Source organism: Phyllostomus discolor, chromosome 3 (assembly GCF_004126475.2).
Source record: "Phyllostomus discolor isolate MPI-MPIP mPhyDis1 chromosome 3, mPhyDis1.pri.v3, whole genome shotgun sequence".
NCBI lineage: Eukaryota > Metazoa > Chordata > Mammalia > Chiroptera > Phyllostomidae > Phyllostomus > Phyllostomus discolor.
In genome coordinates this window covers 197,098,466-197,113,088 of record NC_040905.2, presented here as the reverse complement: position 1 = coordinate 197,113,088, position 14,623 = coordinate 197,098,466, and the positions used below count along the sequence as shown (strand labels likewise).

The window sequence follows — 14,623 nt, the reverse complement described above, 5'->3', positions numbered from 1 at the left end:
GGGTAAGAACTGCTGACAGGAATGGGTTTAAATGACAGTACAGGAGGGAGGGGCAGTGGGGATCTGAGTCCTAAGGAGGGCAACACAGTAGTTTAGGTAAGAGGGTAGGATGGGGATGGAGAGCCTGGCTCATGAAACCATCTCTTACTAGTTGTGGGACCTAGAAATTTTCACTCTTTCCACCCCAATTATCCCTTGGGTAAAGAAGATGATCATAACTCATTCCTGTGGGATTTTTCCTTTTGTGTGTGACAGCTGAGTGAGGCAATGCTTGTACAGCATTTATCTGAGACGCTGGCACAGCTGAGCCCTCAGCCGAGTACCTAGACAGGTGGCCGCAGCAGCAGTGAGAGTGGGAAGTGGAGGAACAGTGATGTCAGTAGTTGGCTGATTCTTAAAGTAGCAAATAAAGTGAAACAGGAAAATAAAAGCTCTTTCAAAGTTTTACCAAAGGTTTTTCAATACTTCACGAAATGGGACACTCAGGTTACAGGTGGAGTGGGAGGGAGCCAGCCCCTCAGTATCTCATGGGCACCACTCAGCTCATTCTGTTTCACAGGATCAACGGAGAGTGTGCTGAACTGATTTTCGTTGGTGATGAAACAGAAGAGGAAGGTGTATATAGTCTTTCCTGTAAGTATACATTTAAAAAATCTTTGTAAATTCTACTTCCAGCTGCAAGAAGTTTACTAATTCCCAATGTCTTTAGCATTGAGATCCCTTTCTGACTCATGCTCTTTAGGTTCTACACATGAGCCACATAATAGCCAATGTTCTCTAATATTTGGGGAACCTTGTTTGTAAATCTCAGGGCCTGGCACATAGACCATGAGAATAAGATGGCAGTTGGTCATGTGTGCCACCGGCAACAAAAGAAAACTGGCCCAGAAAAATTTAAATTGCTGGAGAGCTTCTGATTCCACACCCACTGTGATGGCTTCTGGTGACCTTTGCCACAAAACCTTGCCCAGATAGGGTACCGGTATGTAATACCAGCGGGGCTCCTAGACAGGACAGAGACACACAGTCAGCAGACATGGCCGAGTGAGGTTGGTGACCTTCAGGGCAGATAATAGAAGGTCAGTTGCAGCTGTGGCAGAATTTCCTACCACTAGGAATCCAGGTACCACGTGTTTCTATTTCCACCCTTAGAAGTCACCAGATGACGCCCATGGGGCAGGTGGAATGCTTAGATATCACCTTTACCTCTTCACGGTTTGCACTTGAATTTGTTTTGTGAAAGAAAATAGGTAAAGAGTTTCACTTGTTTACCATGGACCCTAAGAAGTTCTGACCTGTGTTCTGTTTCCTCCACAGATGATGGATACAATGAGTTTCACGTAGTTGAAGCAGACTACAATGACTATGTTATTTTTTATTTCTTGAACTACCATAATGAGGAAATAACCCAAGGAATGGAGCTCTATGGTAGAGTATTTTTATGCTAATATTCACCTTGGAATGGGCTGCAGATAAAAGTTTCCCCCAATCTTCTGCTGGGCCATTTCTCCCCCGCCTCAAAGAAAGGTGCTGACAGTGGGTACCCCCAGTCTAGGTGGTGATGGGAAGGTGATGATATCTCTCACAGTGCAGAAGGACATCCTAAAAAAGTCAAAATCAAGACAAGCAACAGCCCCTCCCTCACTTCTGCCTAAGCACCAGTCAGTGCCATCCATCCCCATCATCTGTCCCCCTGTCCCAAGGGCCTCCATGACCAATACAAAGTCACAGCCATTACTGTCACTCTTCCCACAGCCCGCAAACCAGATGTCAGTCCTCAAATCAAGAAAAGGTTTGAGGAACTTTGCAAAAACCATGGAATTCCAGAGGAAAACGTGCAGGACTTGACCAATGCTGGTAAGTTTAGCTCTCTCTGGTTTCCTCTTCCTAACTCCCTGTGTTACTGATTGGAGAAAAGCAAGAGAAGGTAACACCTCCAATGGGGCCCCTCTGTCCTACCCTAGAAACTCATTCGGTTTCTCTCTGGGAAATAAGGGGGTGCTGGTTGACTGTGCTCTGTTCTGCCTCTGCAGACCCCTGTTCCCAGGACTGATGGAGCCACAGAGCCCAGGCCTCCAGGTGGGTGCTGTCTGAGGGGGTGGGGCCAGCCCAGAGGTCTCTGCCCTCCAAAACCAGCAGGGCTTGATGCTCAAATGTTACAACACACACATTTGGTGAGGAAGCTTGTGGGGTGAGCTTGAATTTGGAGTTGGGAATTCTGGTTCAGGAGTTACCACTACATGAGCTTGAGAGCAAATGGTCTCAGGATTGAAAGGAACAAACAACGATGTGCCCCTCACAGGGTCACTGTGTGGATTTCCTGCTGCTGAGCGGACCTCAGGAGCTGATAATCTCCTAAAATCATTAACACTTCAAGTGTGAAATAGGGCAAGAGTACCAGGGTGCAGGTGCCAAATTCAATACACCTCTGGGATTTGTCCATCTTGCAAGGCCTCACCCTTGGTCTCACCCTTCCATTTCCGGGAATACCATCTTCCTTTGATCTCTGCACATCCTTATCTTCTGCTCTGGAAATGAGCTCTCTTACCTTCCCCTTATCCTATCCCTGGAAAATAGGCCCTGCATTTCCTCCCGTGTTTCCTTCCTCAGGTGTATTGTGGGGCTTTATTCAGGTAACATTTGGGAAAGTCTTAGCAAGTATGGTTTGCATAAAGGCAGCACTTAATGGTAACTATGGTTGCTGCCATTCTTTCTTGACTTATCAAAACTTGTGCAACAACTTTAATACTGAGGATGGCAGAAACCAGCCTGGGTCCTCCACTGAGTCCTCTCTTTTTTACAGACTCAGTTTAGGGAGGGGTAAGATGGGAACAGTCACAGAAAAAGAAAAATCATTGTCCCAATGCCCCCCTTCCCCCTGTTCTGGCAAGTAGCCTAGGTTAGAGAGCAGGCTGTCGGCTGCATCTTCACCACGTTTCTCTGTAGTGGAAACTCTGTCTGTCCTCAGTTCAACCCAGGAAATGCTAATGAGTTTCTGGGTGCTCTCTCATGTGCTTATTTAGTGCCCAGTGAGTGCTTCCTTCCACGGTCCCCATGTCATCCTGTGACAAGTTCTGTGACCTGATTTCCAGCACTGTCCTCCAGGAAGGCATTATCTCTGAATCTTCAGCATCTTGTCTACATGTCTAGAAGGACTCATCAGCTCACCAAGAACCAAAGGTTTTCTGCAAATTTCCAACCTCCTATGCCATACCTGGGAGAACTCTACCATGAACAACACTTTCTTCTACCTGGTCAATAAATCACATATCTTGCAGTTAGTTGTGTGACTGTCTGTGTGTACATGAGAGACTGAGAGCTGACACCAGGCCCATGAGGGGCTCCTTGGCCCTGTGCCCATAATGGTCCTCTGGCTTCTCAGAATCTCCTTGGGTTTCAGGATTCTCCCACCTCTGCAGTTATTCTGCATCCTGTGAGTGCTGCCTGCCCTTTGATTGGCCTGTTTCTTAGTGACCCAATAAAGCAAACTAGGAGCTGCCCACATTTTGCCCCATCCTGCAATTCTCCTTCCCAGGGCGTCACTGGCAGATAGATGCTCTGAGGGTGGCCAGGAGAGTCAGGTGTCCAGGTCCGGCCTCCTCATGTGGCTTCTCTACATCCCCACGTTGGGAGGGAGTGGAGGTTGGAAAACATCCCCCACCACCACTGGTATCTGTTGTGCATGTCTTATGTGAGATGCTAGTGTCCCTAGGTATAATAAGAACACAAAGTTCAATTCAAGTTGGGGTGAAAAACCCTTCCCATTCTGTGCTGATGTCCTGTTCTTAAAACAGTGCTCTTGCCAGGCCAGGCTACCTTGAGTGTTCTCAGTTATATCAAAGACACAGGACTTGGAAAACATTGTTTTCTCCTGGGTATGTAACACTTAGTCTTACAGCCATAAAAGATGATTGATTTCCATTGGGAAGCATGACCCCCACGTCCCCAGTCTGAGGGCCATTTATAGTAGATTGTGCTATGTCCACACCAGTGATGGTTGATTTTATTACAGATTTAATTATCAGCAACATAAATGCGAATTTTCCTCAACAAGTTAACAAGAATGCAGTAGGTCCATGTTAGCATGGTGTGATCTCAGAAACTGCTTGTTGAAGAACAGATACATGCAGCAGGACACTATTCACATAAATGGTAAATAACACAGAGAACAACCAGAAACATCATTTATGGATTCCTGTGTGTGCGATCATGCAGTGCTTCTCAGAACGTGCACACAAATCACCTGGGACCGTGATGAACTGCCAGCTCTGAGTTAGCAGGTCTTGGTGGCACCTGAGACTCTGCTTTCTAACAGGCTCCCAGAGATGCCAGTGCTGTGCTGCCTTGGAAGGGGTGTCTCTGATGAGAGGAGTCTGTCCTTCTTACCTTCTTCTGTGCATCAATGCCTTGGATTGTTTTTGCCTCACATGGTTGGCGGGGCCTCTCAGTTGTATCCTGGACTCCCACAAATGGTAAGGTATTGTCACCCACAAATGCTTCTTAAAATAGGTGTTCCCCTGGAGCCATGAGGGCTGGCACCTCCTATTCCACTGTCTTGTTCCTGTCAACCCAGATCTGTGATTATTTCATCTAAAGACAAATATGGAGAAAGATACTTATTTTCAAACCTGTATTTTGGTTTTCTAGGATATCAAATAAAAACAGGAATCCAATGAAAGCTATGGCAAAATCAGCCTTCAATGGGAGCAATGCTACTGCTTCTTGGTGCACTTTGCTCAGGGACTGGAGGGCCAAGATCACAGTCAAGTCCCATTGGGCCTTTTCCGCCATGACATTTAAATGATACGTCTTTTTTTTTTTAGTTTTTTTTTTCCTATCACCTTCCTGTCCATGAACACATTCTTAGGGTTGGAAATACACTGAGTTGGTTAAGGAAAGAGAAACAAACCTGTTGCAAAGAGCATCACAGGAGAAATCCCAAAGTCAGGACAGTGTGAATGGGATTACTCACTAGGTCACACATGCTCAGTTGCGTCCGAGAGCTCACTCTGCCTGTGCATCAGAAATGCAGTGAGGAAGCTCTGGTCTCGGCCTCCAGCTGGACCAGAGACACGAGTCCTGCATTAGTTTCCTGATTGAGCTGGAACAAGTCACCAGGAACTTAGAGGCCAAAACAGCCAGTTTATTGTCCTGTAGTTCTGGAGGTCAGACATCTGACCCATGGTCGCTGGACCAAAACCAATGAGCCCTGTGTCTGTCAGGGTACTCAGATCACCTTCTATGTGCTTTCTCAGAGTTTTAAAATTTTCTCCTTGGTAGTTTTCTAGTGTATTCTTGGTTGTTAATTGCTGTGTACTGTCACCAGTTTGTTTGTTTCACAGTGTAGAATATTTAATTTTAGAATTAGCCAGATGGACTCAGTTCAGAGGACTTCAATTTTGTTGGCAACTTCCAAATGATCACATGGGGAAGGCAGGTGCAGGTGAACACATGCCTTCTTCTCCCCATCAGGCCTGAGCAGGGTGTCGGCCTTGGCCATGTCAGTCTTGTAGAGCTTCCTCACAGCCTGTTTGGCCTGGTGCTTGTTGGCCTTGACACCCACAGTGAACACAAGTGTGCCATTGTCTTCTGTCTTCTTCATGGCTCCCTCGGTGGACAAGGGGACACGATAATGCCAGAGTGGTCAAGCCTGCATTTCCATGGGGTGGATACTGAGGCCGCCACCAGAGCCACAGTGTCTTTGGCCATCAAAAGGTGTTTGACACACTGGCCTGGTTTTTTTTTTTTTTTTTTGCATGTCGTAGATGACTTTCAGCACTGCTCTCTTTGCCTTTACAGACTTTGCTTTCGATTTGGGAGTGTCAGGGCCTTCCTTCCTTGCTTTGGGCACCATCCTCATGAAAAGGCCATTTGTTTTTTTTTTAACCAGAAATTGATATCATTATTTTTTTCTGGTATAGAGAAATGCTAGTGGTTTTTGTAAGTTGATATGTCTAGCAACCTCAATGAATTTTTATAATTGTAATGAAATGAGTTCCAGTACTTTGTGGATTCTGTTGGTTTTATAGGTATATAGTCATATTATTGTAAACAGTGTCAAAGTATCTCTTGCAATATTTATGCTCCTCTCTCTTTTTTTTCTCCTCTCCTTGTAATTTTAGCCAGAACCTCCAAGGGTTTTTAGATATTGAAACCATGTTTTCTACACCAGTTGGTATAGAACTGTGGATCATCAGCCAAATCTAGCCCACTGCCTATTTTTGTATTGCCTGTAAGCCAAGGCATTTGCTGCTGGTGCAATATCAAGAACAGTATTTTCATCTCCAGTAAAGCAAGTTTCAAAAAGAAGATACCATCCCTCTTACTAATAGATCCATATTTCCAAAATATTGTACTGAATATTCAGTTTTGAATTTCATTGAAAAATGTGGACATATATTTTCTCTATTATTTTGTTAATACCTATGTAATAACTTTGATTTTGCCTCTTGTCCTGCAAGACATAAAATATTTCCCAACCATTTCTTTAGAGATAGTGTTTGCTGGCCCCTTCCCTGTACCATGGCCCTTGCCCTGGCTGCTTTTTGCTCTGGTGATTTGTGCTGCACTGTCCCCCACATACACGCGATTCTCTCACTGAGCCCCTCAGAGCACCTCCCATAAAATGGGCATTAAATTTTCTAACTGTGGGATTAAGGAGATGTTTTTAAATTGTCTGCTTACAGCTCCCCTGGAATGACTTCAAGCTGAATGGAGGAAACATAGGTAAATGTCAAATAAACTTCCAGTGTAAATATCAACCCAGGACACCCCGAGGTCATCTGACATTTCAACATTGACAAGGGAGATTCCACATCTCCCTTCCCAGCTTTGGACACTCTGCCAGCTCAGCCTCTGGTCCCAGGACACAGTTGTGTTGAAACTGTCCGCCCCTGGAAGCAGGCCCATCAACTTTCCTGAGCTTTCCAGAAACACTGTTCTGCTGCTCGAAAACCCTTTACGAAGGCTCTGATTGGCTCCTAGAAAAATAGACAGTTGCTGGCTGACCCCTTGGTAAAGAAAGACAGAGGCCGGGTATGCCAGCCAGCTGAGGAGAGCGCTGCCCCAGGAGAAGACCTGGTCAGCAGCACTGACAGAGACAGCCCAGCTGCCTGGCTCCCCACAGCCACTCTTGGTTTCCCACGGGTCTGTTACACCTGCGTTGTTATGCACACAGTGTTCCTCCAACCCCCATGACACTGCTGTCTCTGGACTCTGTGTGAAATACTCAGACCCAGGTATGTGCATGTCCTGCACCCGCACGACACAGGGGTGTGTCACCTTGAAACCAGAAATGCCAGAGTTTGTGCCGCCTTTACTACGAGAACCAATAACTAGAGAGAAGGATTGAATCTTCATGGGCGCTTTATTCAGAGGCCAGCAACCTGAGAAGACGGCAGGCTCTGTACCCTCAAAATCTGTCTTAACATCTCATCTCAGGCCAACCTCGTTATAAGGAGAAGAAAGGGCAGGTAAGGGGCTTGGAGAAAAGGTGAGTCAGGTAAGAGTTGCAGTGTGGCTGCCGTTTTCCTAGTGCTTCTTCATCTGTTTGTCAGCAACTCAGATACTGCCTCCTACGCTGGCGGACCCCCTGGGGCCAGGAGGTGGAATTGCTTGTGGACCTCCTGGAGTCACATAGGTCCTGCATTCCAGTTCCTGGAACAACAGCTTTCCACCTGCAAGAATCAGTTAAGCATTAATCACTTAAGCCTTAAGTCAGCTAAAACCTTTAACTCTTGAGTTCCCCTGTCAGCCTCACACAGAGGACTCCACTGAACCCCAAGCATTAGGCGGTGCTCTTTCCCCACCTTCTTTGGCCTCTCACATTTATTTCTTTCCAACCTAGACCCACTACCCTGAAGGTAAGTACAACCAAGCCAAGGAGTTGATTTTATTGCAGCAACAGCAAACACCTGTGAAATGGTGCTTAGCTCCATTGACACAGGCTCACCATGGGCATTGGCTTCATCAGTGGGCTTCCCTGACCTGCACAGGAAAGCCTGGGGACTTTTTTGACCAGCAACATGGGAGTGGAAAGTGCCCAAGTCGTGGGATCCAGGATTTTTTAAAATCCTCAGGTGATTTAAAAGTGCAACCAAAGTTGAAACACATCCCTGTAAGGATGGGATGCGTTGGTCTCACGACTTATCTGTAACGTGGAGTCTCCAGAACTGGAGTGCGGAGAGGGGCTGCCTGGAGTCGCCCCAAAGAGTGCTCTGTACTTGGGGCGGTGGGGGGAGGACTGCACTTTGGTGGGGGGGTTAAGAGGAGTTCCAGAGAATGGCTTAGGCTAAATGCAGGTCAAGTTTTCCTACTCTTATTTCCTGTTTCCTTATTTTCCTGTTCAACCTTCAAGTAATTAAGTTCCCGGCTGTCCTCTCAATGCTTTAACAAGATCAACCTTCTTTCACTTCCTCTCTTGTTTTGTTTTTATTTCTCTTTAATCTCTTTACCTGTTAGTCAGTCACGGCAAAGACGTTCAGCTGCGCTTGTTAATCCGCGCTGAGCGGCCAACAGACCGTTTGGAAAGAGGAGGAACGAGCCAGCTCCCGTTCCACTGAGCTTTCTCTGCACCCTCGGCGGACCGATCTGACCACATTTCCCCCCTTCTTGTTAAATTAGCAGTTCAGCCGTCGTGAATCCTAGTGTTATCGCCCTGTTCTCAGCCAAAATCGGTTTCTCTCTTTATTGCGCTTGCCTCGTATAACTTGGAGAATCTAAGATGAGATACAAGGAACTGTATTAAAAAGATACATTTCCCCTGGCTGGCATAGCTCAGTGGACTGAGCGCGGGCAGTGAACCAAAGTGTCTCAGGTTCAATTCCCAGTCAGGGTACATGCCTGGGTTGCAGGTCATGACCCCCAGCAACCACACATTGATGTTTCTCTCTCTCTCTCTCTCTCTCTCTATCTTCCTCCCTTCCCTCTCTATAAATAAATAAATAAATAAAAATCTTTTAAAAAACCTTTAAAGAAAAAGATACATTTCCCATTCACACACAGAACTACATTATAGTGAACTTCCGAAGGGGAGGAAAAATCCTATTTGTGTGTGTGTGTGTGTGTGTGTGTGTGTGTGTGAGACTCCAGTGTACCACGTACAGTAGGAAGTCGTATTGAACACCAGAAAATAATACGAGTTAAAATTTGGAGAATAAAGGCACAGAGCACACACTGTTCTTGGGCAGGACACACGCCAACAGAACAAAGCACAAACTGACTGGTAGGGTTCTATACCCAGGTGATTCTTACACATTCACTGCATTAGAAACATTACCTCCATCTTCAAAATACTCCAACCTCCTCAGACCACTCTCCAGAACTATTTCACATTGGTTTTAGGCTTAAGGTTCTAGCAATGTCCTTAGTTCTTAAAGGCATAGCTTATGAGTATATCTATCTTTAAGGTATCTGGAGAATATGTTAAGGAAATAGCACAATGACCTACGTGGTCTGTAAGGCTGATTCTATTTAAGAAATCACTGCTAGGCCTCCAAGGAAACTTGGTGTGTTAGGCATATGATTACTGCACCCCCTCCTGAAACACCACTCAAATGAATGGAAAGGTTTGGGGGATAAAAAGAGGGAGGTGTCCACAGAATCCATCAAAGATGAAAAGAATGAAAGAGGAAGCAACAGCAGGAGAGGATGGGCACACACTGGGGAGCTGGCAGGGGGCTCCGTGAGGGCTGAGTCAGCGAACCAGGGGAAGGAAAGGCAAGAAGAGCTCAGATCCCCAGGGCTGCACTCAGGAGAGGTGCCAGCCCAGGAGGGAGCGAGGCAAAGGGAATCTCTGCGAGGATGGGTCAGAAAGGCACTTGAGCACCCCTCTGCAGCAAGCCCAGATGGTCCAGCCTGGTACCAGGGCGGGAGGGGGAGAGGCAGCGAGAAGTGGTGAGTTTCTAGACAGCCGACATGTTTTCATGATGCATGGAGTATGTAGCATGAGAAGAGGGGAAAGAATGACATCTCGGGTTTCTGACCCAAGCAAGAGGAAAGGTGGAGTTGACATTAGTCGAAAGGAACACTGTAGGAGTTATAGGCTTAGAAGCGAAGATCAGGAGCTCAGACGTAGACAGGTGCAGGCTGAAAGGCCCGTGGGACGTCCGAGTGGCAGAGCTGAGCCAGCACCTCTGCTGTCCTGGTCAAGAATCAGACTTGCTCTCTGCTCCAGACGGGGGCATCCTCTCTGTGCTCCCAGGTTGTCTGCCAAGCACACATCTGTGGAGACACAGTCCAGGACATAACGTGCCACAAGGCGGGCAGAAATGGTACGGAACAGGGCCCCCCACCAGACAATGCCCACCCCGTCATGTCTATTTGGTCTTGGCTTCTAGAAATCTTCCCTGTGAACTTGCCCTTCATTCGGCCACTCTGACCATCACCGCCAACAGGAGCTGAGACCAGATCTACGCAGTGTGTACTCTAAGAAGCAGAGTCGGACCAACCTGCAATATTGACCTTGGATATGCCCCCCAGAGCTCCTGCTGAACAAATCCTACAAATCATAAGTACCTACCTTGGAAAGCCAAGGGGATTTCTCCTAAGTTTCTGTACTAACTCGAAGCTTTAATCTGGGTGGAGCAGGATACAATAGCAATGGCACAGCCCTACCTTGACCCACAAGGGGGAAGTCAAGGGTGATTCTTTCATCCCATAACCACCCAAGACCAAGGTGGTGTTTCCTTAAGCACTTCTAGGTCTCTTATGACCACCTCTTAAGGTGCGAGCCACTGTGCTTTAGGAGAAAGCTAAACTATAAGCACCACAGTCCCAGAGGAGAATGTCCTGAAAAAAAGCTTACAATTCTGGGGGCCCCCAAAGTGGGGTTGACATCAGTCAGAAAGCACAGGTTGCTGGTGATTCTGACACAGCCTCTGGGCTGCTGGTAAGCCTTCGAGTGCCCAGCTCTGTCCACTTGGAGGGTCTGCCTGAGGCCAGCCAGCCCACGCAGTCCCCAGCACCAGCTGGGCCACAGCCCTGTGCCTCACAGAGTGGGTCAGAGCCTTCTGGCGGAGGACGGCTGAGTCGACAGCTGGGTAAACTTTTTGCAAGCCATTTGGGAGAAACGTGCTCTGGGTTTTCCTTCTGTCGGAAGGCTCCAGCACAGTTCTGGAGGACGGAGAGGTTGCTAACGTCCCTCTCCCCTGACGCCCAGGTCCTGCTTCGTTGCGCTTTCTTCACCTCCACAAAACCTCATGTCCCGTTTCAGGAGAACTTGACCTTTTATCCAATCATCCCCACTCACACCCAGACCTTTCATCCAGAAAAAAACAGGTGGGAGACAGGGCATTTTTATGAAACTGAAGAATTAGGTGGGAGTCCCCTCTTTCGGTGCCATCAGCATAAGCCAATCAGGCACCTGAAGAAGTATCAGCGGGGAGGCAGCCCTGACAGCCTCGGACGGGGGTCCGAGAGGTGACAGAGTGGATCTGCTAGGGAGGGGGAGGGGAAGCACCCTCGTGAGGTGGCCGCCCTCACCATGAAATGGAAGGGTTGACTTTTGGCAGGCGTCACAAGTGTGGCCTGAACCTGTAGCTGAACATCGGAGACATTTGGTTCAGTCAGCAGCTTGATTCCGGCCAGTCTCGGAACCAGCCAGTGCCACGGGCATCTAACTGAATGGCCCAGACAGTCCAATCAGCAAGCTCGGTTCGTCTCAAGTGGCTTGCAGTGCCACCTTTGACCTGGCAGGTCTACACTCTTCCAAGTGGAAGAACAAGCAGTTAGGCCATTGGCAACAGCCCTCGAGTCTGAGCTCTGCCCACCGAGTGGGGCACCCACATCTGCTTCCAGCAGGGCTGACTCTGAGGCTGTTACAACCAGCCCAATAGACGCTGCCCGGCCTCTTCTTACCCAACCCCTCGTCGTGCCAGGCCCAGGAAGGCCCGGTGGAGGGCACCATGGGGCCAGTGGCTTTGCTCCAGGGTTTTTTGGGGGGTGGGGTAGGGATGTGGGTGGGAGGGAGAAAATTTTCTTGGAGGAATTACAGCTACTTTTCCCACTAAAGCCGAAATGCCCCTGGGGCCAGGACAGCAGTGTGCTTGAATATATCATGCTGGTCTTGAAGTCCATAACAGGACTTTGAAAATAAAGTCACAGCCCTTCATGGGTCAAGCACTCCATTCCAAGAGGAGCTCAGCAAGGTAAGAGATGCTTTCCAGCAGGAGCCTGCCTGGAATCACGTGAGAGGAGCCACAGGTCCAAAACCCTGCAGGCGCCCCCAGGCAGCTTGTCTCCCTTCCCCAGAAGCTCCAACTGGCGAAAATCTGCCAGAGACTCCTCCTGTCTCCAGGGCCCAAGGTGTTGAGGCTCCTGTTGGGGGGCAGGGGGTGGGGCAAAGACAGTGTTTTCCTTGACTGCCAGAGAGATCGACTGTCCTGAGTCCGCCCATGTAGACCTAAGAGACTCCATCTGGCATCCGGCCCCCCCTGAGTGTTTTCCGTTCATCGGCCACGCTGCTGGCAGAGGTGTGTGGGCACCGTAGTCAGGGCGATGGAGACCGAGGCTTTCAGACGTGGCCGCCAACAAGACATCTATACAGTGAAAACTTTGGACATCGGAGGGGGAGGCTGTCACGCTGACTCCTGACCCACCTACCGGTGGCAGATGGCAGTGGGGCTCGTCTCACTGACCTTTCTCTGTACGCAGCTCTCCCCTGATGGGGCTAGTCCTTCCTGGGAGGGGGAAATGCAAGCATATTCCCGCTATCCTGTCAGGTGTAGATGCAACAAAAGCAGTGTATGAAGTCAGCCCAAAGGACGTCATCTACAAGATCACGTCAGTTTCTCTCTCTCTCGCTACAACCTTGAGCCCCACGCAGGCACCTTTTCTGCACAAGGACCAAGTAGGGTGGTGACTTGGGCGCCTATATCTGACAGGCTCCTTGTCCTGCCCCTGCCTAAGGTTCCTGGCATACTCGGCTTTTCCTTAAAGCGGTTGGTGTGCAGGCAGAGGGGAAGGGAGGGGCCTGGGCGCGACAAGGGGGCGAGTGGCTCTGCATCTAAGCAAGGCCCGCCTGCTTGCTTTCCAGCAGCCCAGCCGCCGCTGCAGCGCTGAGGTGCCCCTGCGGCAGGAGAGCTGTGCTCCTGAATATCACTTGTTGTCTTGGAGTCCGGGTGGACCCGCCCCAAAATGAGAATATAAAAAGCAGAAAATCCAGAGACATAACCAAGTGCACACGGAAATTTCACATAAAGCAAGGCAGCATGTCCAGGCAGTGTGGAGCAGACAGACTTTAAAGATAAGTAGGGTTTTCATAAGAAATTAGGCCCAAGGGAAAAAGGTAATGCTAGGATAAACTGTGAACAGCTCAGAGAGCTATCTGTAAAGGAAAACAGAGAAGCACCAGAGGGAAATCCAAGTGAATTCTTTTACATTCTGGCAGTGAGAGGAACTTTCCTAATTATTATTGAAATATACCCATAAAAAGTATTGATAAAATTGACTACACAAAAGCCAGAAAACTTTTGCATGGCAAAAGATACAGTATAAACAAAAATCAAGGGGTCACTGACCAACTGAGAAAAAAATCTTAGTTACATACCACGGAGTGTTAGTGTCACTAATATTATAAAGGGCTTTGAAAATTTGAGAAGAAAATCAATGACATGATAGGGAAAGAAAAAATATAAACAGATCACAGAAGAATAAATGCAAATGGCCCTTAAATAGGAAGAGGTGCTCTACCTCACGCAGGAGAGAAACGCAAATTAAAATGATCCTGAGAGGCAGTGGTCCTTACCTGTCACACTGGCAGCGATTCCAAGTGTAACAACCGGCTCTGCTGTGACACTGTAAGGAAACAGTCTCACCAGCTGCTGGCGGTCTCCGAGGGCCTTTCCCCTGCACCACCCATGACAAACATCAGTGAACAAGCAGGTGGTCTTTTTTTCTTTTTTTACTTCAAGTTGAAACACTTCATAAGGCTCTGGGAACTGGTAGAAAGGATTTGAGGGTTTTCTTTTCCCATCTCCTTTAAGTCACTGGAGGTAACAGGGCTATTAAGCCTTTTCAGTCGGTTTTTTTAAATTTTAATTTCCTGCTATTTTAATCACTTCCCTCTCACTAAAACCATTGCCTGATTTATGGTGTTTTCCATCATGACATGCCTCATTCCATTAAGAAAGTCACACGCACGGACACTTTGCCAGCTTTGGTTTGTAACACACTACCACGATCTTAAGAAATGAAAGGTTGCCGAGGAAGCCCAACGGGAGCGGCGGCTGCAAGGGATTAACCAGACCAACGTCACGTCACCACCTGCAAGTCAGGTGTCTAACGCGATGCTGTGCCTTTTAGTTACTATATGTTTGATTCACTTACAGATGAATTACATCAAGGTGACAAAGACAGCCCAAAACCCATTAAAATATGGGGGTTCTCAGAGCCCTAAACCAGACTATTTGTCAGTGAAATATTTTCAAGCAGCTGCACGGATCACTTTATATTGCACAATCAAAAACATACAATAGCGACACCTTGTGTCACCATCTTAACAAGCTGACTAAATTAAGCACCCACTCTTAGCGGGACCGCCTGAGATCGCGTCTCCTTCCCTGTGTGCGGCAGTATGCAGTGCGCGGCATCACCTGCGACACATTCATGAAGTCTTAGCCCTAAC

At 47.9% G+C, this 14,623-nt stretch overlaps 1 protein-coding gene and 1 long non-coding RNA gene across 4 annotated transcripts in view; one reads left to right on the top strand and one right to left on the bottom strand.

Moving 5' to 3' along the window:
• Positions 1–5,407, bottom strand: part of LOC118499780 — a 20,909-nt gene extending 15,502 nt beyond the window's left edge. Inside the window, exons 1-2 of the long non-coding RNA XR_004902313.1 lie at positions 5,393–5,407; positions 161–581 (exon numbers count right to left, since the gene is read on the bottom strand). This is a non-coding gene — a long non-coding RNA (uncharacterized LOC118499780). The remainder of the gene's footprint in view (positions 1–160; positions 582–5,392) is intronic.
• Positions 1–14,623, top strand: part of LOC114515305 (major allergen Equ c 1-like) — a 15,489-nt gene extending 866 nt beyond the window's left edge. Inside the window, exons 3-7 of one of the 3 annotated variants that reach the window (XM_028534669.2) lie at positions 560–633; positions 1,318–1,428; positions 1,756–1,857; positions 2,034–2,079; positions 3,024–3,277. In XM_028534669.2, coding sequence (XP_028390470.1) covers positions 560–633; positions 1,318–1,428; positions 1,756–1,857; positions 2,034–2,053 — 307 coding nt within the window. In that variant the 3' untranslated portion in view covers positions 2,054–2,079; positions 3,024–3,277. Of the gene's footprint in view, positions 1–559; positions 634–1,317; positions 1,429–1,755; positions 1,858–2,033; positions 2,080–3,023; positions 3,278–14,543 lie in introns of those variants that run through there. The other 2 variants (XM_036022075.1, XM_036022076.1) reach the window with 2 other exon arrangements.